Below are 24,167 nucleotides of genomic sequence, written 5' to 3'. Positions count from 1 at the left end.
GTGCCACTTGGAAGGGCCTCTGAGGAGAATAATCATATCTGTGCCTGAAGATGCACCCCTCAGACACACTAGCACACATGTGCAGTCCCTTATAAAAGTATATTAGTTGCACCAATGTTTACATTAGGAAAAGAGTAGAAACATCTTGAATTTCATGCAGGAATGCTTCTTAAGAAATAATGATTTCTAAATATATGTATTTGCTTCTATATGTACAAGATACCTCTGGAAGAAATTCACAAGAAAATGACATGATGATGATGATGATGATGATTTTGAGATGGAGTTTCGTTCTTGTCACCCAGGCTGGAGTGCAACGGTGTGATCTTGGCTCACTGCAACCTCCGTCTCCTGGGTTCAAGGAATTCCCCTGCCTCAACCTCCCGAGTAGCTGGGATTACAGGCGCCTACCACCATACCTGGCTAATTTTTGTATTTTTAGTACAGACAAGGTTTCACCATGTTGGCCAGACTAGTCTGAAACTCCTGACCTCAGGTAATCCGCCCTCCTCAGCCTCCCAAGGTGCTGGGATTACAGGCGTGAGCCACCTCACTTGGCCTGAAAAATGACAAGATTATATTCAGGTGATTCAAATGCTGAGTTAAGCATAACAGTCGTTTGTTCTTTCCCTTCGTTGTGTTCTGTAGACTTTAGCCAAGTATTCACTGATTGTCTTCTGTTTTCAGTGTTTCTGTATTCATGCTTTTGTGTTAATAAAAGTTGGTTCCACATACAGGGCCTATGAGGCCTGCTGATGAGTTCACCAGGTAAGGTCTGGGAGGTGACAGTAAGATTGTTCCCCTGAAGTGACAGAGGCCATTGTCTGGAGGCACCTTTCCTCCAACAGGCAGGAAATTAAAAACATCTTCAGAAAATGCAGGAGAAGATACGCATTGGAAGGTACTGTGCATTCATTCATTCATTCATTCAAACAATATTTATTGAGCAACCACTATTGACAGACAGTTTGAGGACATGGCAACTCATAAAAGAATCTTGTCAGAAAGGAGAAAGCAGACAAATAATTACATTCATCATTAATTGCAGCTGGGATAAGCTGATGTTCTAAAGATAAGAGTTAGCTAACAACGAGAATAAGAGGTACAGAGGCCTAGTATCCTCAACAGACAGAGATGCTCTTTCAAAGGTCATAGTGAGACAGAAACATGGCAATGTGAGTCTCAAAAAGAAGCCAGTGTGGGAACAGTGCAGAAACCAGCAGTAATGCAAACTGAACATTCCAAGAATGGGCAAGTGGTAGGCCAAGGTCAGATCATCCCCAATCTTGAAGATCAGTGTTTGGAATTTACTTTTTAAAAATAAAGCATCACTGGAAGTAGTAAGTAGAAACAAGTAACAAGTAGAAACAAGGAAGTTTAAGCAGAGACAGTGTGTAGTCTGATTTTTATGCAGACAGCTAAAAAACTGCTTGGAGAAGGATATCTGTGAACATAGTCAAGACCCTACCCAGAGCACCCGGGTTTGAGATGATGGCAGTCGTGGTATGAGACAAAGTCAGACCAAACAGATATTTGGGTGTAGAACACAAAAGATTCACCAACAGATTCAATTTGAAAGTCAGGGAGAAGTATTTACATTAGTGGTTCTCAAGGTTTGGTGGGACCTGGGACACCTGTTTAAAATGGAAGTTTCTGAGCCCATGCTCAGAGGTTCTGATTTTGTAGATCTAGAGTATATAAAGATGCTGGAACCTGAATTTTTAATAAGCAGCTCTGGTAATTCTGATGCTGATGGACCTCCTACTACACTTGAGAAGGCACTAATTTAAAGGACTCCCAAACTTCTGGCTTACACAAGAGAGTGGTCAGGGTTGGGATGGGGGCACCATTTACAGAAAATGTGAATGATGATGGCCAAGAAACCTTGTGAGTATGGGTCATGAATTCAGGGGCTCCTCATAGTCCCCTGGGAGCAGACAGACCAAGAGACTGACTGCAATTAATGTTTGGATTGTTTCTATAGGGCTGCCCAAGTGGCCTTTCCGATAGAAGTAGTTCATCAGCTAAGTGTTATTATCTGCCTTACAAACTTGATTCCATTTAGAATGCTGAGAGGTGGTTACTTCCAGGCATATGTCTGCCTTGACCCTGACACTGGCTACCTGTGAGAGTACCACCGACTCCCTCCTCCTAGATCACTAGGCATCAGCCAAGCTGGCCTGTCACCACTCTGATACCAACTTGGCTTGCCCCGTCACCATATTCAGTTCTAAATATCTAAACTACCTAAAATAGTGTCTGCCTACCCTTTTAAAAATATTAATAGGCAGGGCATGGTGGCTCATGCCTGCAATCCCAGCACTTTGGGAGGCTGAAGTGGGCAGACTGCCTGAGGTAGGGAGTTCAAGATCTGCCTGACCAACATGGAAAAACCCCGATTCTACTGAAAATACAAAATTAGCCGGACATGGTGGCACATGCCTGTAATCCCAGTTACTCGGGAGGCTGAGGCAGGAGAATCGCTTGAACCCAGGAGGTGGAGGCTGCAGTGAGCCAAGACAGTGCCACTGCACTCCAGCCTGGACGACAAAGTGAGACTCTGTCTCAACAACAACAACAAAGATTAACAGATGTTATTTTTTAGAGCAGTTTTAGGTTCACAGCAAAACTGAGTAGAACAGAGACTCCCCAGATCTCTTTCTTTGCTGAGTGTCCTTTTTCTGGTACTGTGCAATGCTCCAGGCCCATCTCCTACTTTCCTTGCTCCAGTCCTCCTGGAATCAGCCATTTCTCCAAGGAGCAGCCCTGGTTCCTTTTACTGGAAAATGATGTTAGAAACCAAGATCTGGGCTTTGACTGTGTTTGCTGCTGCTTAAAACGCTCCTGCTTGTAGGCTCTCTCAGCCAACAGAGCAAGGAGGTCTATGTGTGTACTATGTATATATAACATAATTACATTTCCCTTTTAACCAGCTGCATTAAGCTAAATATGAGTTCATACTGATGTCTTCAACTCTAATCTATTACCACATGGATCACTGTCACCACCTCACCTCGCTTATTTATTTGTAACTCCCACTCCAACAGTGAGACACTCGGCTCTCACCATCTGCCATACCATAACTTAATTGTTCCATTCCAGTCCCCACATACAGCGATGCCTGAACTGTTGACCCGTACCCCAATGCCTCATTTTTATCCCTTTACCTTGCATTATTCTCTTCCATCGCACTCTACCTTGTTTATATGCTGCATTTTATGATTATTTACATTTATTTTCTGTTTTCCTTCTCTGTAACAACAGAGAATTTCACTGCTGAGTCCCAAGCGCCTAAAATTTGCACAAAGTAGGTGCCTAATAAATAAAGTGGAACAAATGCACAGAAAATTGTAATGCTTATATTGTTAATTAAGCAAGTCTCAGGAGGGCCTTTCCTAGCCAGTCCTATGTCACTCAGCTTTGAGATACTGAATCTATTTCAATCAAAGTATAATCATAGCACATAATTTACACTTTTCAACAATTCAACTCATTTTCTCCCCAACTGCTACAATTATAACCACTTAACTAAAACAGTGAACTATTACAAACTTATATCGCCTATTTTTTCCTTTAAGGCCTGACTCTAACCACCATCTCCCTGCATTCCCATCCCTTGCCACCTTAAACCTCCTAGATAGACATTGCCAATCAGTTTAAATTTTCTAGACATTTTTTATTCTGTGTGCTCTAATTACCTACTGATAATTTTTTCTCACATTTGTTAAAAACATGAATAACAATCAATATTGTAAATCCAAATCACAGAGTTAATGAGAAGTTATATAAACATTAGGCTGTTGATTTTAAGTTAATCTTCCAAAAGGACCGTGAAGGCACATAAAACCGTTTTTGAAAAAAGTACACAGATTTGTTCTCTTTTCCTTAGTGAAAGCTTGAGTTTTAAGAACAAAGACACTAACAGAAAACATATGGAAAAGATCAGTAACAAGATGGAATCTTGGCTCAAATGTGGTCTGCCACGTTTTTCATACCAATGTCTCCAATAATAGACTAGATTTTTACAACTGCCAAAGCATCACTTGAAACACTGTATACTTTTCTTAAATGCAAAGTTTAACAAAATAAATCTTGTGAGTTCTTTGTAAAAAGCTAATGGAAAACACTTTTTTGAGGAAACAAAACGAACTCCAGGATTCACTTTATCTTATTAGTTTGTAAAAGCTTAAGAATTCCCCCCAAAATGAACTCTGAGTCCACTGCCAAAAGACACAAGTCAACTCTCTGTTTAGAATACGAAAACAGTGTAAAAATTAAACATTAAAAACAGTTAACTCTTACTAATCAGGAGAGACAGCTCTATGAAATGAAGAAATTTTCCAAATCTACAAAATGAAGGCAATAGCTATTGAGCAACATAAGCTTTTCATTCTATTTTATTCAATACTACAAAATTATTTTGTGCAATACTAAAAACAGGCAAATTGGAGATATACCTTTGGAGTGCAACCAACTGACTAATTTTATCTCAAAGGATATTAGAAGGCATTCTAGTGGGTACATCTGCAAACAAGAGGAGAAATGAGATAGCTGATAAAAATGAGGATGTAAGCCTTTGTATAGAAAAGTTATATACTTAATCTGTGTAAGCAACAACAATCCAGTGCCTTTTAAAAATAAACCGAATGCAAAATGTTATATGTTTCTAATCCTGATTCCTTGTTTTAACAAAGTACTGATGTGAACCTAGGTGTTGAACAACCAAGTGACTCAAGAAATTTTGAGTTCCAGGACAGGCGTGGTGGCTCACGTTTGTAATCCCAGCACTTTGGAAGGCGGAGGCGGGAGGATCACCTGAGGTCAAGAGTTCAAGACCAGCCTGGTCAACATGGTGAAACCCCATCTCTACTAAAAATACAAAAAATTAGCCGGGCGTGGTGGCTCATGCCTGTAATCCCAGCTACTTGGGAGGCTGAGGCAGGAGAATCGCTTGAACCCAGGAGGTGGAGGTTGCGGTGAGCCAAGGTTGCACCACTGTACTCTGGCCTGGGCGGCAAAGCGAGACTCCACCTCAAAAAATAAAAAAAGAAATTTTGAGTTCCACCTTAAGTTGCTGAGACACTGGAGTTCCCTGTCACAGTGGGCCTTAATTTGAAGAATTCTTTGGCATGAAAATGAAAATAAAAACAGTAATCAGTACATGCTGTTTCATTTAGTTTTGTTTGCCTTTCACATTAGAGGAAATTCTTGCCACACCTCAAACCAAAATTAAGGGGAAAAGAAAGAAGTAAGCCACATAAATCTGACCAAGAACACAAGCATCTTAATTTCAGTCCACAAAGTTTCATGTCATGAAAAGAAATACATAATTTTAATTCAACCCAAGTGTTTTCCAAGAAGATTGTATTTGCTTAAATTGCTACAGTAATTCAAGAGACAGCCCTGTCTGGACACAGAGTTACTGTGGATTTTTAAGAGACTCAGTTAAAGAATTTAGGAATTTCTGATTCATTTAAAGGATTTACAAATTCATCAACCCCTGAAAACTAAAGCAAATTGAACAGGTATGATAATAAAATAATTTTCAATTTTTTAAGAATGTATTCCTACTGTTAAAATTTAAAAAGTATATTGGATTTGCTTAATATTAAAATAGACTGCATCTATTATAAAAGCACATTTTTTGGAAGCAAAATTTGGTAAAAAAGTTACATTAAGCTTTTGATTAGGCAAAATGTTCAAGTAAAGTAGTATAATGAGTTTAACTTTCTCATTTAAGATTTACCCAACAAAAAATCTTTGTTTAGATTTTTTTTTTTTTTACTTTGAATGAAAGGAGAGATTCTCATGTTAAAGGAATCAATCTCTTCCTCTTCCTTAGGTCTCTTTTTCTCTATGAATTATAAGTAACAAAGAACCAGCTAATGCCTTTGAGGCATACAGCTGAGCAATGCTAGTGATTCCGGTTGGGGGGTTGATGGGCATTTGTACAAATTTCACTCAAGATTTCCTCCAAATTTCTCTACTGACTAAATCCCTGATATAGAATGTTTGTCTTTTCATTTACTTCTTTCTCAAAGGGAAGATACAGATCCTCTGTCTAGTCTACTGAAGGATCTAGTTACTTTGGGTTTTAGTTAATTAAGATTTAAATGTATTATGGCTAAAAATAACTGAGGTAATCGTACTTTTAATAGCAAAAGAATTTTACAAAATTAAAATTTAGAACTTTTTTGGAAAAATCTAAATTATATAATATTTGCTTTCTTATATGCTAATTTCTATGGCATACAAATAAAAACAATTATGTCTTTAACATAATAAAATGTTATGAGGCTTTTACTTTAAAGTTTTCCTGAACAAGTAAATTATACCTCATTAGTAATTTCAATTAAAACTTTTCTTGATGAACACATAAGTGCTTTTCTCCAAGTAAGAGAAACGTTATGACACAGATGCTTTTATTGCTATAATATGAAAAATTCACATTGAAAACTGGTAATATATATATTTTACTTTGTTCCATTCTTTTTCACATTTGTTATTTTCCTACCACACAATGTACTAGGAAAGTGAGGAATACAGTATATTGTGATGAAGAAATATTCAATAGAAAAACGAACGGTCAAGCTCTCATGAATATGTTCATTTGAAGAAATTACCATGGTGAAATAAATGTCTAGGAATAACCAACATTAGTGGAGGGAAGCATTTGCAAGACTTAACCTATAGCTTATTAACCTAATCATTCATCCAACAAATCTTTGAGCACTTATAACACTGCATTGTACTAGATTCTGTTAAAAGATATCAGGAAATGAGATGATCGACAATGAAGTATACAATACTGCTGTGAGTTATCCTATAGAGAACAAGGCATAGATCGTAGAATGTGAAAAGCAGAAGTAACAAAAATATGTTTAGCAAATGACTGAGAAGAGATTAGTTGGGGAATGAAAAATTTGGATAAAATAAGCGATTGTTGTAACATGGGAAATCATCATGGGGAAAGAGTAAGAGGCATAGAAAATAATGAGCATATAGATGAAAACAGGATGGATTTCAGACCAGAAAACTGCACTTAATCAAAGGGAGTGGGACAAGATTGTACTACATGGTTAGAAACGTGGAGGGAGGAGGACAAGGATGTTTAAGATAAGTTCAGGTTTAGAAGACAAATTGTTCCTCAAGGAAAGACTTTCTTCTTAGGTGCTCACAAAGACCGAAAGCAGACAACATTAAGAATCTCTTTATTTTCAAAGACGCCCCAATCATGATGTCTTGATTCAAGGCCTTCTTCTTTTTTCCCCAAAAATTTTCATAGTTGTTCAACAACAGACTCTAATTCTCAAATGTAAGGTTGCTAACTGATGATGAGCTAATGTTCTCAACAAAAGGATAAAAATCAAGCTGAGTTTTCAGCCAGGCGCAGTGGCTCACACCTGTAATCTCAGCACTTTGGGAGGCAGAGGTGGGCGGACCACCTGAGGTCAGGAGTTCGAGACCAGGCTGGCCAACATGGCAAAATCCTGTCTTAACTAAAAATACAAGACAGTGTAGCCAGTTGTGGTGATGCACACCTGTAATCCCAGCTACTCAGGAGGCTGAGGCACAAGAATCACTTAAGGCTGGGAGGCGGAGGTTGCAGTAAGTGGAGATCATGCCATCGCGCCCCAGCCTGGGTGACAGAGCGAGGCTCTGTCTCCAAAAATAAAAAGTTAATATGTTGTACTATAATGAGTACAAGAAAATATTATAAAATTATATGTAAAATATCATCAATGAGTATAAAATGTATCGAATATTCTATATCCATTCCTATTAATCTCCCAAAGTCTTAGTCAAATGATGTCTACAAAAGACTTTCCCGTCCCTCTGTAGCTGAGGTAAGCCGCTGGCCCCACAGCATTGCCTGTCTCTGCTATAAACAATACTACCCTCTGCCTTAGATTAGGGTTCACTTTGTTGTATCTCTCTCTTCCACTAAGCTGTTTGCTCTTTACAGAAGGGACTATGGTTTCATGTCTTCTTCATTTCTGTATTCTCCACCAACTTAGCATAGTGCCTCACCACTAGAAATAATTCAAGATAACTATAAACTGATATAACCCAATCAAACTAACTACTAATATTTGTAAAGTGCTTCACTAAGCATGTTCACATATGGTAAAGTAGTAGGTGAATAAGCATTTCCAAGCAGACCCACTGGGAGCTTCCAGCCCAGCAAGGAGAGCCTGCTCTGAACACTGCCCTTTGGTATAAGACCGTAACTCCTTAATTCTATCTCCTTCCAAGATTCTCTACTTTTTCACCCGTGAACACTGACTGTAGTATGAAATCACAGCCTAAATATGTTAATTCATTAAATTAAGCATTCATTCCCAGAGTGCAAATTCCTTAGGTCAGAATTTAGGCCCTCCAAGGCCAAGTGTGGTGGCTCATGCCTGTAATCCCAGCACTTTGGTAAAAAAGTTACATTAAACTTTTGATTAGGCAAAATGTTCAAGTAAAGGCTGAGTGGGGGGCAGACTGGTTGGGCCCAGAAGTTCATGACCAGCCTGAGCAACATGGCAAAACCGTGTCTCTATAAAAAAAAAAAAAAAAAAAAAGCCAGATGTGGTGGCACGCATCTGTAATCCCAGCTACTCGGAGGCTGAAGCAAGAGAGTCACTTGGGCCCAGGAGACGGAGGGTGAGCAAAGAGTGCACCACTGCGCTCCAGCCTGGGTGACAGAGCGAGACTCTGTCTCAGAAAAAAAAGTTAGGCTAATCCCTTCAGATCTGGATTTAATAGTCTTATTTTGCTCCTTCAAGAGTTAACTAACCACATACCCCAAACACATCACCATCTGTTGCTTCTATGTTTTTGCTTATCTCTTCTATCTAGAGATCTTCTTCCTCACCTCCCTCTATGAGAACCTCAACACTCCTTCAAAGTCTAGGTCAAATGCCACATCTTCCACAAATCTCACAGAACAGAAAGAAAAGTGGATGTAATAGAGTTGCACAAAGAAACGTCATGAGTTTCAAAAGCACATACTGTTAAAAAAAAAAAAAACCATTGCTATTTTGGCATTTTTTTTTGGTAGGGATAAATATAAGAAAATAGAAATAAATGATATCTTGATCCTATTTTCTCGACTTAAAAAAAAGAAGTAAGGTCATCACCCAAAAATAATAATGGGGAATGAGTTATTAGAGACTTGAGAGAGGAAAGTTACAAAACAGTAGCATAGAAGAGAGGGAAAGAGGATGGTCTAAGGAAGTGCAGCAGGACAGCACTTGAGGTTAGTGGTCTTGAATTGAGAGTGAGACCAGTCACCATGCTCCTGCTTTTCTTTAGTTACAATCAGCTGTGACAGTCAGGCTGTGAGTAGGTGGAGAATTGGAGTAACCAGAGTTGGAGTCTGGCAGATTGAAGGAGCCAGAAAGTTTAGGGCATGTGCAAAAGAGCAACGATAGTGATGAACTATGGGGTCTAAGTTGGTAAGAAGGAACCGACAATGTTGGCAAGGATGGATGAGGGACAGTGAAAAATAGTAGAATCAATAGCTGAGGTTCCACTGAAATTGAAGAATTATTGCAGCTGGAGTTACTACATAGAGATAGTGGTCTGAGTGTGGAATACTCAAAATGGAGAGTATGAAGGGTTCCAGTAAGAGCAATGACAAAACCCAGGATGCGGGCGCATGGGAGCAAACGGTGAGGAAGAATGAAGGAGAGTATCACTGCAGGAAAAGAGCTCAAGGGTCTCTGACTTCACCTGAATAACTACTTCAAATCCCAAATACACATAATAGTTACATTTATACATTTATAATTTCTGACAAGAAAAGAACAAGAAACCGAGATGTTTCTTAACCTTTCTCAAATGAGGTTCTGTCAAAGAAAATAACTTAAGTAATTATTCTCTCAATTATACCAATGATGAAAAATAGAACCATTCTAGATGAACAGGAGATAAGTCATTTCATTATATGCAACAATTTTTTAGGAAACTCATTCTCTCATGAAATCCTGGATAGGAAAAGTAGAAAGGTCTCAGAATAAAAGAGGTAGGATTTTTTAAAACGTTTTCCCTAAACGATACATTCATTTCATCTGGACAGCAGTTTTCAACATGCAAAGTACTCGTACATGCATAGCTCATACAATGCTAACAACAACCAGGTGGGATAAGCAGGCAAGATATGACACAAGGAGGCTGGGTGCAGTGGCTCAGCACTTTGGGAGGCCAAGGTGGGTGGATCATGAGGTCAGGAGTTCGAGACCAGCCTGGTCAACATGGTGAAACCCCGTCCCTACTAAAAATACAAAAATTAGCCAGCTGTGGTGGAGCGTGCTTGTAATCCCAGCTACTGGGGAGGCTGAGGCAGGAGAATTGCTTAAACCCAGGAGGTGGTGGCTGCAGTGAGCCAAGATCACACCACTGCACTCCAGCCTGGGCAACAGAGCAAGACTCCATCTCAAGGAAAAAAAAAAAAAAGACACAAGGCAACATACAAGATAAGCAGATAAGCAGCCAAGGTATAATTCAGCTATAATTGCAATTCTTCTTTTATTGATGAGGCAAGAGGCAGATATGTTAAGTGACAGAAATGAAATGTAGGTTTCAGGCTTCTCATCTGGGACACAACTGACCCTTCCCTAGAACTTCAAGTTTCAGCACCGAGTGTTCATTGTGAAGTGTGCCCCCTTGCAATCCTGCTCCACACAATATCCTCCTCCTGCATTCTGCTGCATATGTATCTGATCCTCCACCAGACTTTAAACTCCTGGGAGACAGGGACAGTGTGTTTTTAATAATATTTGTATATCCAAAACTTAAATCTATTAATGGAAAAAAGGAAGCTAGGAAGAAAAATGTAAAGACACTTGAATTTTGTAGAACGTAAACATTGTACGTCTTTAGGATTTAAAGTAGTTATTCAAGCAGAGTCAGAGACTAAATAATTGGATTCTGGAAACTGTTTCATGAGGAAAATTTGATGGTGCAATTAGTTTTGGACAGAAAATATTAAAAGGAAACATGAATACTATTTCTAAATATCTGAAATTATCACATAAAAGGGAGCATTTCATGTTCTTCTGAAGGGCGAAAACAAATAAAAGTTGTAGAATCTCCCAGGCAAAAGCTCTCTAACTAAAATAAAGGTCTCTCCTCCCCCAGGCAGTGACCATCATTAAAGGATCAGGTAATTCCAAAGAACACCCAGCATTTATAGTGGAGGGATCAGACTGTAGTTGAATGATGTCATGCTATCATCATAGATCTATACTCTAGTAAGCAAGATAAACTGGGACTCTTAAAAGATGGTTACTTGGTAGAAAGTCTAGTATACCAGACTTTTGACTCGAGTTCAGTGTAATATGTGACTTAAAAAAAAAAAAAAATCTCGGCCAGGCATGGTGGCTCACGCCTGTAATCCCAGCACTTTGAGAGGTCAAAGTGGGTGGATCACCTGAGGTCAGGAGTTAGAGATCAGCCTGGTCAAGATGGAGAAACCCCGTCTCTACTAACAATACAAAAATTAGCTGAGTGTAGTGGCACGTGCCTGTAGTTCCAGCTACTCGGGAGGCTGAGGCAGGAGAATCACTTGAACCGGGGAGGCAGAGGTTGAAGTGAGCCAAGACTGCGCCACTGCACTCCAACCTGGGTGATGAGGCAAGACTCCACCTCAAAAAAAAATAAAAAAAAAAAAAAAGAAAAAGAAAACAAAGAAAAAAAAATCTCACCTCATTGGTACTTAAACATTAATTTTGGTTTGAGGCTGGGCGTGGTGACTCACACCTGTAATCCCAGCACTTTGGGAGGCTGAGGCTGGAGTATCCCTTGAGGTCAGGAGTTTGAGACCAGCCTGGGCAACATAACGAAACCTTGTCTCTACTAAAAAATACAAAAATAAGCCGGGCATGGTGGCGTGCTCCTGTAGTCCCAGCTACTCGGGAGGCTGAGGCACGAGAATCGCTTGAACCTGGGAGGCAGAAGTTGCAGTGAGCTGAGATCATGCCACTGTACCCCAGCCTGGGCGACAGAGGAGACACTGTCACAAAAAAAGAAAGAAAAAAATTTTGGTTTGAGCACTACCCATTCTTTCTGGATATTCTTTTATATACAGACATAGGTATAATACATTTCACATAACTGTCAATTTATACAAAGCGTATTGAGTTTACTCACTTTCTCCACAATGTTTCCTTTTCTCCTTGCAATAGAAAAAAAGAAGAAGAAGAAGAAGATGGGTTTTTTAAGTCCAATATTTGTTATTTTCTTCTTTCTTGGAGTCAAAGTACATTGCCAATATGAAACTTATCAGTGGGATGAAGACTATGACCAAGAGCCAGATGATGATTATCAAACAGGATTCCCATTTCGTCAAAATGTAGACTACGGAGTTCCTTTTCATCAGTATACTTTAGGCTGTGTCAGTGAATGCTTCTGTCCAACTAACTTTCCATCATCAATGTACTGTGATAATCGCAAACTCAAGGCTATCCCAAATATTCCAAGGCACATTCAGCAACTCTACCTTCAGTTCAATGAAATTGAGGCCGTGACTGCAAATTCATTCATCAATGCAACTTATCTTAAAGAAATTAACCTCAGCTACAACAAAATTAAATCTCAAAAGATTGATTATGGTGTGTTTGCTAAGCTTCCAAATCTACTACAACTTCATCTAGAGCATAACAATTTAGAAGAATTTCCATTTCCTCTTCCTAAATCTCTGGAAAGACTCCTTCTTGGTTACAATGAAATCTCCAAACTGCAGACAAATGCCATGGATGGGCTAGTAAACTTGACCATGCTTGATCTCTGTTATAATCATCTTCATGATTCTCTGCTAAAAGACAAAATCTTTGCCAAAATGGAAAAACTAATGCAGCTCAACCTCTGCAATAACAGATTAGAATCCATGCCTCCTGGTTTGCCTTCTTCACTTATGTATCTGTCTTTAGAAAATAATTCCATTTCTTCTATACCCGAAAAATACTTCGACAAACTTCCAAAACTTCATGCTTTAAGACTGTCACACAACAAACTACAAGACATCCCATATAATATTTTTAATCTTCCCAACCTTGTAGAACTCAGTGTTGGACACAACAAATTGAAGCAAGCATTCTATATTCCAAGAAATTTGGAACACCTATACCTACAAAATAATGATATAGAAAGTATGTAGACTTTTATTGTGTTTTAAAGAGAGAAAGAATGGAATTCTCATCTTTTAAGGAAAAAAATATTTAATAAGCTATGCTTTAGACATTGTGGAAAATGGTTGTTTTGAAGTTGCTTGAGGGAATGGCAGAAATTTGCCCCAGAGAAATGTGTGCTATTCAGTTTATAGTCCTTTCTATTAAATTGTATTGCCTTAAATATTGAGAAATAGGCTGGGCACAGTGGCTCATGCCTGAAATCAGAGCACTTTGGGAGGCTGAGGCGGGTAGGGTGAATCACTTGAGGCCAGGAGTTCGAGGCGAGCCTGGTCAATACGGTGAAGTCCCATCTCTACTAAAAACAAAAAAATTAGCCAGGCATGGTGACGTGCGCCTGTACTCCCAGCTACTTGGGAGGCCAAGGCATGAGAGTTGCTTGAACCCGGAGGTTGCTATGAGCTGAGATCATGCAACTGCTTTCTGGCCTGGATAACAGAGCAAAACTGTCTCAAAAAAAAAAAAAAAAAATATATATATATATATATATATGTGTGTGTGTGTGTGTATATATATATATATACATAAAATATATAGAGAGATAAATAATAGAGTATATGAAGAAATATGAGTATCCTAAGTAGTGAGATTGTAGATAATTTTTTTGAGATTGTTCTACTAGGACTTTATTAATCAGAAAAGCCAATGAAGCCATATATATTTTGGTAATACAAAACTCATTTATAATTTAATTTTCTTTTTATTATTTGATTAATGTAAAAAAGAAATCTAATTCAATTTATAAGTATTTTAATTAATTATATCCCATACAACATAAAATCTAACACAGAATTATGGTCATAACGATGGATTATACCTTATAAAGCAAGATTAATTTTTAATTTATTTCTTTCAGAGATGAATCTTACAGTGATGTGTCCTTCTATTGACCCATTGCATCACCACCATTTAACATACATTCGTGTGGACCAAAATAAACTAAAGGAACCAATAAACTCATACATCTTCTTCTGCTTCCCTCATATACATACTATTTATTATGGTGAACAAAGAAGCACTAATGGTCAAACAATACAACTAAAGACACAAGTTTTCAGGAGATTTCAAGACGATGATGATGAAAGTGAAGATCACGATGATCCTGACAACGCTCATGAGAGCCCAGAACAAGAAGGAGCAGAAGGGCACTTTGACCCTCATTATTATGCAAATCAAGAATAGCAAGAAATCATATAGGTATACACTTATGACTTCACAGAATCTATACTTAATATAGTAAATCTAAGTAAACATGTATTACTCAAAGTAATATATTTAGAATTATGTATAAGATCAGAATTGAATTTAAGCTGGTGACATCTGCATCATTTCATAGGATAGAACTTACTCAAAATAATGTAAATCTTTAAAAATATAAATTAGAATGACAAGTGAGAATCATAAATGTTAATGGTTTCTTACACTTTTTTAAAATATAGAAATATCATGTTAAAAAAAGCGAGTGTATCATTTCTATTAACAGTAATTTTTCTAAAAATGAGGAAGGAAGTAGCATTAGCAGTAAAGACCCAGAGGTCATGACCTTTTTGATCACTCTGAGGACAATATTTGAATGACAGGAGGGCATATTAATGTAACAAGCATTCATTTAAGGAATAGACCATTTTCTTTGACCTCTTCTCCGGAAAAGCTTTCACACTGGTGTTTGGGATCTCATCATTACGGCATCCATCCCGCTATCTCACCACACAGTGCATAGAATAATATTTTTGATTTGTAAGAGGCCATTCAGTTACTAAGGACCCAAGGCATACAGATTCACAAAATTAACTAATCTTTTTGCCTCAAAGTACCAAAACAACAAAATTATAAAGCTGCATTTGGACAACTAAAAGACACAAACTATCTCACCGCAATTGGTATTTTAGCAAATTTTAGCAACTATCCAAAACAATGTTATTGTGTTGCATTTTAACTGGGATAAATGTTTTTTGTAATAAATACAACCATAGAAAGGCTTCTTTGTTACAAAATGATTTGCAAAGAAATAACTGCTTTGTTCACAAGATTAAATGTTGGCAAAATAAAGTTCTAATGATAATATTAAACACTTGATGCTTATCAGCCAATATCTACAGTAAAGCTAAAATTGAATACAGTTCCTTTATAATTTGAATGACAGGTTTTAACACCTTTAAAACCTTAAAAATCACTTTTTCATTAATGTATTATTTTTAAGTATTTTAAGTGTGCCTTACAATGGTGATTATCTAACTGCTGTGATGAACTCTCTTGATATACCATGCTAACGTTTCACAGAATTTCTCAGATAAGGGACAGATAACAATGTAGGGCTGCCTATACAAATGGTAACAATTCTGACAATATGCAACAGACAGACAAGTCGAACTATATTTCAGAAGTAGTTTTCAAGCTTTCAAGTCTTTTTTTTTTTCTGGGAACACCAGTTTAAAGTGAAGTCTTTAATGCTGTTTATATCTTTGAGGAGATTATTAGCATTATCAGAACCAGAACACCCATCTGTTCCCAGGGACAAACTCAAGAATCCAGGATGAATATGAACAAGACTCCATTCATTCATCTAATCAACATTCATCAAGTCCTTTCTTATATAGGGCTTGGCAATAAGGGATCAATAAACAAAGTACGACGTGCAACTATGATGCCACGATATGGGCAAAGCACACTTTCAACAGAGGTTAAAAAAAAAATCTTAAGGCCCACCTCCCTTTTCTTGCAATTTTTAAATACAGGGTATAAATTCAAACATTATGAGTTAACATGTGGAAAATACTATGAGTGTTTTAGAAAATAAAGATAAGACAATTTCTAACCTAGAGTAATTTAAAGCCATTAGGGAAACTCAAATAGATGAGATACCACTACGTGCTCACTAGGATAGCTGAAATCAAAAGGCAGACAAATAACAAGTGTTGGCAAGAAGTGGAAAAACTGGAGCCTTCATACACCTTTGGATGTAAATGCTGCAGCTGCTTTGGAGAGCAGTATGGAAGTTCTTTAAAAAGTTAGTTATATATGGCTGGGCGCGGTGGCTCACGCCTGTAATCCCAACACCCTGGGAGGCCAGATGTCCATTAATGGATAAACCACCCAAATGTCCATTAATGGATACACAAAATGTGATATATCCATATAGTGGAATATTATTCAGCAATAAAAAGTAATGAAGCACTGACATATGCTACAACATGGATAAACCTTGAAAACATTACGCTCAGTGAAAGAAGTCAGTCGTAAAAAGACACAAATTGTATGATTCCATCTATATGAAATGTCCAGAACTGGGAAATCCATGGAGACAAAGACTATTGGTTGCCTAGAGCTGGGGAGCATAGGAATGGGGGAAAGTGAGAACTGCTAATGGGTATATGGTTTCTTTTCTGGAGTAATGAAAATATTCCAAAATTGACTGTGGTGATGGTTGTACAAATCCAAAAACACTAGGCACTATTAAGTTGTATACTTTAGGCTAGGTGCAGTGGCTCATATCTGCAATCTCAGTGCTCTGGGAGACCGAGGTGGGAGAATTGCTTGAGGCCAGAAGTTCAAGACCAGCCTAGGCAACACAGTGAAAACCTGTCTACAAAAAAATTAAAAATTAGCCAGGCATGGTGGTGCATGCTTGCAGTCTTAGCTATTCGAAAGGCTGAAGCAGAAAGATTGCTTGAGCCCCGGAGACCAAGGTTGCAGTGAGCCATGATTGCGCCTCTGCACTCCAGTCTGGCAATAGAGTGAGACCCCGTCTCTCAAAAAATAAATAAATAAATAAAAATAAAAATAAATTAAATTATGTACTTTAAAAGGATGAATTGTATTGAATGTGACTTATCTCAATAAAACAGTTATTTGAAGAATTTAATAAAGAGAAGATCAAACAACTCACTCTAACATAAGGAAGAAATAAAATGCTAAAGTGGCAATAACTATGAAAAACTGTATAAGCACAGACACCATAACTTTCACATCTGGTGAGGACCTGGAGAAGTAGTTGAAGGCTCCCAGGAAAAAGTTAATGTGTGGCAGGAATTGACTGGCAAAAGTGGAGAGAACAAGCTCCTGACGGGGGTTAATATAAAGACATGGTAATTACTTGTTTCACTTCTTGCACAGTTTAAAAGATTGAAAACCCTTCCTTTTTCAGAGCTCTGGAGCTTCAATTTGTATCTCCTTCTAAATGAATAAAAGAAAATACATTTCAATTCTCAAATAACAGCCTTAGCAAATAATAAAATTGCAATTCAAATTTAGCAGTTCTGGCCTGGCATGGTGGCTTACACCTGTAATACCAGCACTTTGGGAGGCTGAGGTGGGCTGATCGTTTGAGCCCAGGAGTTCTAGACCAGCCTGGGCAACATGGTGAAACTCTGCGTCTACTAAAAATAGAAAAATTAGCCAGGCACGGTGGCCCATGCCTGTAGTCCCAACTACTTGGGAGAATGAGGTGGGACGATCGTCTGAGCCTAGCAAGTGAACGTTGCAGTGAAATGAGACCACGCCACTGCACACCAGCCTGGGTGTCAGGGTGAGATCCTGCTTCAAAAAACAAAAACAAATTTAGCAATTCAAAACAAGGAATCTGGCCGGGCGCGGTGGCTCACGCCTGTAATCCCAGCACGCTGGGAGGCCGAGGCAGGCAGATCACGAGGTCAGGAGATTGAGACCATCCTGGCTAACATGGTGAAACCCCGTCTCTACTAAAAATACAAAAAATTAGCCGGGTGTGGTGGCGGCGCCTATAGTCCCAGCCACTGGGGAGGCTGAGGCAGGAGAAAGGCGTGAACCCGGGAGGCAGAGCTTGCCGTGAGCCAAGATCGCACCACTGCACTCCAGCCTGGGAAACAGAGCAAGACTGTCTCAAAAAAAAGAAAGAAAAAAGGAATCTCATACAAGAGCTATGTGGGTATAGAGCATAACAGGACACTTTTAAGCTAGGTGACTTTGAGTGAATTATTTAGTTTGTATCTTTCTTTGTTTAAAAAAAAAGATGGTTTCCATATGGTCCTTATAAATAATAGATACAATAAAACACACAAAGTGCACATGAGTTGCAGGTATCAAGTAAACAGTAAGGCTCACTGTAGCACATCTGGCCCAGCAGCCCCCAGATTCAGATGCTGCACACTCCTGGGTGCTCACACTGTTTTTCCTGGCACACAAAACAGAGTAAGCATCTCTTTGGGTTCCTTCCAACATTTTACTCATACAAAAGATTAGTGGACAAGAGAGACTATGAAGGGTTTCATTAGGGTGCTTAAATCATGTATCTCACAACTTCACAATCACTATTGGATACTGCAGCTTTTCAAAGCACCATCGGGACGGCCCACCAGGGTAAGGATGGCAGGGTTCCCTCCACCCCCTCGCAAGGCACTGGGTTGCTGGCTTCCCTGCCCCAGAGTGTGGTCAAACTCCTCCTGTTTATTAGCAAGAACAGTTTAACTCTGCTCTGGCTCCTCCCTCTAAAAGTGCATATAAATAAACGCATCCCACGTCCACTAGCTCAGGGCCCAATGAGGAGACAGATTAACAATCACTTTTTGGTACTTGAAAATGCCTTAACTCAAACCTGCCTAAGTCTTTTTATTAAAAACAAAACAATGAGGCTGGGCATGGTGGCTCATGCCTGTAATCCCAGCACTTTGGGAGGCTGAGGTGGGTGAAACACGAGGTCAGGAGATTGAGACCATCCTGGCTAACATGGTGAAACCCTGTCTCTACTAAAAATATAAAACATCAGCCGGGCGCGGTGGTACGCACTTGTAGTCCCAGCTACTTGGGAGGCTGAGACAGGAGAATTGCTTGAACCCAGGAGGCAGAGGTTGCAGTAAGCCGAGATCGCACCACTGAGCTCCAGCTTGGGTGACTGAGCGAGACTCCGTCTCAAAACAAACAAAAAACAAAACAAAACAAAGAAAAACCTCAATGCTTTCCCTGGGAGACAATGAATAAAGTATTTTCTTCAAATAGTACATCAAGACTGCACAGTTACCTATCAGAGGTACAGACTAAACCAGTTAATTTGATATTTACAGCAGGAAATAAAAATGTGAAAATTCATTTATTATTTTTCTCATTATACTACCAAGTATTTAGTTATGTTAGCTAATAGGCTAAACTGTAACTATTAACAAATAAGCCCAAGTTGCACTATAAACCCAAGTTTAATTAACAAATATAAATGCAAAATGAACATATATTTAACTTTTAGAAAGGAAATTTTAAGAAGGATACTTCATAAATTTGTTTACGATAATACTGGTTGAGAATGTTCAGTCAATGTTTAAGTATTACCTGAAACATTACACATTTTCACTCGATTTCTCAAGCCTGGGAGCACTAAACTAAAATACAGATGTACACTTAACCAGCTCCATGAGGTAAAAAAGAAAATAGAATAAACCTTGTCTGTTCTATATAATTTTTCTGTTTTAAGAATTCATATGTCCCCAAGGATGGCTAGACCTAAAACCCTGGTTTCCTGATTCTAAATCCACTTCTTCTACATCTTGGAAATAAAGCATAAGAGCAGCTGGAAACAAAATTAAATCATAACGGCTAAACATCTGAAGTTTCTTATATGTTCCAATATCCTAAATAGATATAACTATGCCAAGTTATAAATCTGCCTAGTTGTAAATGTCGTAACATCATGGACACATCTTGCATCACTTTACATGTTTAGGTTATGAATTCACTATACAGAGATTTATGTACTACTGAGAAAAACTAAATTAACAAATAAGATATAATTTTAACATGAGTTCTTCCTTACATTGAGTCATAATTCCTCTCCATATAAATTTGACCCTTTAGTCTGGGAAGTAAAATACATGGGTTCTCATATTTCTTGTTTGAACAAACAATTAGGCTTCAAGCATAAGTATGAGATTTAAGATGGAGATCCAAACCTCAGACTTTCCACAAAATCCAGAATGCTGTATTTAAAAGGGTCTACGTGTATCTAATAACTCAGCAGTTCTCAATAGCAATGATTTTGCTTCCCCAATCCCCACCCATTAGTGGACAGCTGGCAATGTCTGGAGACATTTTTGGTCATCACAAAGTGGGGGTGGAGGTGGGGTGCAACTATTAGCATCTAGTGGGTAGAGGGCAGAGGTACTGCTAAACATCCTACAATGCACACAGGACAGCCCCCACAACAGAGAATTATCAGGTTCAAAATGTCAATAGTGCAGAGGCTGAGGAACTCTATAGTAACCAGATTCAATAGATAAAAGTTCAATAGATAAAAAAACTGTGGCCTAAAACGTTAAAGAACTTGCCCAAGATCAGGGGAAGGTTCACGAAGAATCAAAACTAGAACTCAGCTGGGTGCAGTGGCTCATGCCTGTAATCCCAGCACTTTGGGAGGCCGAGGCGGGCAGATCACGAGGTCAAGAGATCGAGACCATCCTGGCTAACATGGTGAAACCTTGTCTCTACTGAAAATACAAAAATTAGCTGGGTGTGATGGCGCACACCTGTAGTCTCAGCTACTCGGGAGCCTGAGGCAGGAGAACTGCTTGAACCTGGGAGGTGGAGGTTACAGTGAGCTGAGATTGCGCCACTGGACTCCAGTCTAGCGACAGAGCAAGACTCCGTCTCGAAAACAAACAAACAAACAAAAACAAACAAACAAACACTGAAACTCAGGTGTCCTGACTTTTAAACCAAACTATTTCCTACAAAGTTAGAGAATGAAGATGAAGGTAGGGAAAAGAATCTTCCAGTTTGTAGCATTGATTGAAAGCTAATCCACTCGGAGGTTATACGGTCTCTATCAGAATTAAACCACTCCCCAAAAATACTTTTTCCCTGGAAACTCTTGTTTCCAAAACTCCATTCAACACATTTTTTGGTTGCCAACAGACCAAATAAAATAAATCCCCTATAAGGCACCAAAGATAATACAATAGGGTCACCTAAAATAACTCTGCAGAGGTCAAGGTGGATCACTTTAGGCCAAAAGTTCAAGACCAGCCTGGGTAACATAAGGAGACCCCCCCGTCTCTACAATTTTTTTTTTTTTTTTTTTTAGCCGGGCATGGTGGTGCATTTGGGCCCACGAAGTTGAGGCTGCAGAGAGTCATGATCGTGCCACTACACTCCAGCTTGGGTGACAGAGCAAGACCTTGTCTTCATAAAAAGAATTCCACAAAGAAGATTCTTTCATCTTTGGATACAATGCCTGCTCTTGAGCATGAGGCAGCTTTCATCTTTTACTCCTGTGCAGTAAAAGCTAAATAGCTTTCTATCAGCATTCATTTCTCTCTGGAATAGAAAATCACCTCAGTTTCAAGCATTTTATATTGAGTACTGTGTAGTAAAGATTTTGGCTTTACCTAAAGAGAGGTCTGGGCTTTGCCTTGGCTTCTGAGAGGTGATCTATGTCATTTCTGGTAGGAGTGTTTTTGTTTAGGGTGACATCAGCCACACCTGATAGTCTTAAGGTTGAGGTGGCTATGCCAGGAAGACCAACCATGTGATGTAGGATAAGGGATTTGGGTTATGCAGTGTCAGTGGACCAGGAGGCTGGATTCAATCAATCAATCAATCAAGCCTATTAATAAAGCCCCAATAAAAACTCTGAACACTGAGAATAAGCTTGCCTGGTTGGCAATACCCCACGTACACTGTCACATATCAACACGAGTAAGGCAATGCATCCAGAGAACAACAGAAGTCTCAAATCTGGAGGCTTCTAGACACTGCCCCTATGCATCTCTCCCTTTGGCTGATTTTAGGGTGTATCCTTTCTCTATATAAACCATAACCACGAGTATAATGGTCTTCAGTGAGTTCTGAGAGTTCTTCTAGGAAATTATCAAATGTAAAAAGAGTGGTTCTGGGAATCCCCTGAACTTGCTGTTGGTATCAGAAGTGCGGGTAATGCCCATCTTGCTAGACTATTTCCTTCTCTAGCTAAGACGCAGGCTGCAATGTTGTGAGCTGCCCTGTGGAGGAAGTCACATGGCAAGGAACTGAGGGAGGCCATCAGTCAACAGCTAGCAAGAAACTTAAGTCCACAGTCTCACATTCTGCAAGGAACTGAATGCTGCCAACAGCTACATGGGCTTCGAATTGTATCCTTCCCTACTCAACCCCTGAAGTGAGGCTGCAGCACCAGATGCACTTCAAATGCAGATCCTGAAGCAGACAATCAAGCAAAGACACGCCAAATTCCTGACCCACAGAAACTGTGAGATAATAAATGTGTTATTTTAACTAAGCCATTCCATTGTGATATTTTTCACACAGTAATAAATAACCACTACAATAGATGAACAGTGGTATTCTTCAGCAATGCAACATCAGAGGAATGTTTCTAAAATGCAAACAGGATCATATTTAAGTCATCACTGGCTTAAAAATCTCTACATGGTCTCTCACTGACTGCAGACTAAAGCCCAAATACTTTAGCAGGATATAAAATACTTTCTTTAATCCAACCTCTATTCCCCCTGTCTAGTCGCATCTCTTAATATGGTCCATTCCCCTGACTACTTCTCTCTCTCCCTCCAAGCTCCAGCAGTATGCAAAACAAGTTACAAATTTTCTAAATGATCTACCCCCATCCCCTCCCCAAGGGGAGCACGTGATGCTCCCCTTGCCTACAATACCTCATCACCTGTGCATACCCTCCTCTCCTATCCTCTCAATAGAAGTCAGTTTGGGTGCAGTCTCCTTGACCCCCAGTCAGTTTGTGGCTTCTCCCAGGTTATCACAGAACTCTGCATATTTCTGTGTAGCAAGCCCTACCATGTATTCTAGCTGCTTGTTTGCTGCTTTTCCTGCTGACTTAGAGGCTATAAATGTTCCTTGAGGGAAGAAACTGAAGTTTGCTTATCTGAGTTCACGTGTCTGAAGTCCTGGCACAGAACTGGCGTTCAATAAACTTTTATTAAATGAGTGAATGCTAGTAACATTGTATTCACTGGTCATAACTTTTCAAGGAAAGTTGTTCCTCACAAAATAATTTTCTGTAGTACAAGGTATCAAAGTGTACCATTAATGAAACTATGAATCTCTAAGATTCTCTAAATTTGGACACATGGTATCTATCCAGCTTATTTGTCAATATCTTGTTAACCTGCCACACAATACAAAACAAATCAATGTCTGTTGTTTCATTATTATATATTTCACAGTCTTTAAAAAGTTTTATTGTATCCTTGAAGTCATAAAACCAACAATTTATATCAACTCAAGCCAGACAATATCACAACTAAACTTAAGATAATTCACATTCAAATAAAAACGTCAGTATTCAAGTCTTAGTTTATTTAAGCTTTGATTTGAAAGGTTCTAAAACAATTTTGACTAGAAAACAAATTGGTATTCTTTCATTTTCTATTTTAATAAAATATATATCCATATTTGTTAAATTTTTAGATTAAAGAAGAAAATGTTAATTTGATTGTTAAAAGCACCAAGGAGGAACTTTTTAAAAGTGACTCTTTAAAAACATCTTCAGAGTTGCTTGTATGGTATCTACAATGCCACTTTAACTTTTAAAACCCAATTTCAATATTAAAGTAATTTTATAAAGTTTCTTTCATTCAGCAAACAAAAGTATCTTTTACTATCAACCTCAAAAACTATAAATTGAATTTACTTTTAAAAAGCTAATTTTTATGGATCAGTTTTTCTTATATGTAACTAAAATAAAGGGGAGAAAAACCCCAAATGACAAAACTATAAAATAATTTGTCTTAAAACTAATTTTTACACTGGAAATTTCTTGGCTATACATTAATTACGGTATTAGGGCAGTATTTTTAATTCTCATAAGATTAACAACATGGACTATGTTTTCATTTGGTGTTCTATTTCATTCAAAAAGCAGATGTTAAATCTCCTGGGAAATCACCAAAATGAAAAGGAAGACTTTATATCATTTTCATAAACTAATATTCACCAAAACACGAATGTTTATTACACAATAATAAAATGACACAAGTTTAGAGTCAATTAGTTGAAGCGGAC

General features: G+C 38.5%; 2 protein-coding genes across 4 annotated transcripts in view; one reads left to right on the top strand and one right to left on the bottom strand.

Moving 5' to 3' along the window:
- The window catches only part of CENPP (centromere protein P), a 271,071-nt gene that overhangs the window by 169,154 nt on the left and 77,750 nt on the right, over positions 1–24,167 (bottom strand). The window lies entirely within an intron of this gene.
- On the top strand, positions 5,400–15,247 carry OMD (osteomodulin). Its single transcript, XM_005582254.5, has 3 exons — positions 5,400–5,525; positions 12,177–13,139; positions 14,035–15,247. Exons 2-3 carry the CDS (start codon positions 12,200–12,202, stop codon positions 14,358–14,360), a joined length of 1,266 nt encoding a protein of 421 aa, XP_005582311.2. The 5' UTR covers positions 5,400–5,525; positions 12,177–12,199; the 3' UTR covers positions 14,361–15,247.

Source organism: Macaca fascicularis, chromosome 15 (assembly GCF_037993035.2).
Source record: "Macaca fascicularis isolate 582-1 chromosome 15, T2T-MFA8v1.1".
In the NCBI taxonomy this organism is placed as follows: domain Eukaryota; kingdom Metazoa; phylum Chordata; class Mammalia; order Primates; family Cercopithecidae; genus Macaca; species Macaca fascicularis.
Note: the sequence above shows the minus strand (reverse complement) of the source record. Positions and strands in the feature narration are given on the sequence as shown.

Bases quoted from the DNA above. Each gene is read 5' to 3' on its own strand.
- OMD (XM_005582254.5), top strand. From the start codon at position 12,200: ATGGGTTTTTTAAGTCCAATATTTGTTATTTTCTTCTTTCTTGGAGTC. The intron at 13,140-14,034 runs GTATGTAGACTT...TATTTCTTTCAG, and splicing joins ACAAAATAATGATATAGAAA to AGATGAATCTTACAGTGATG.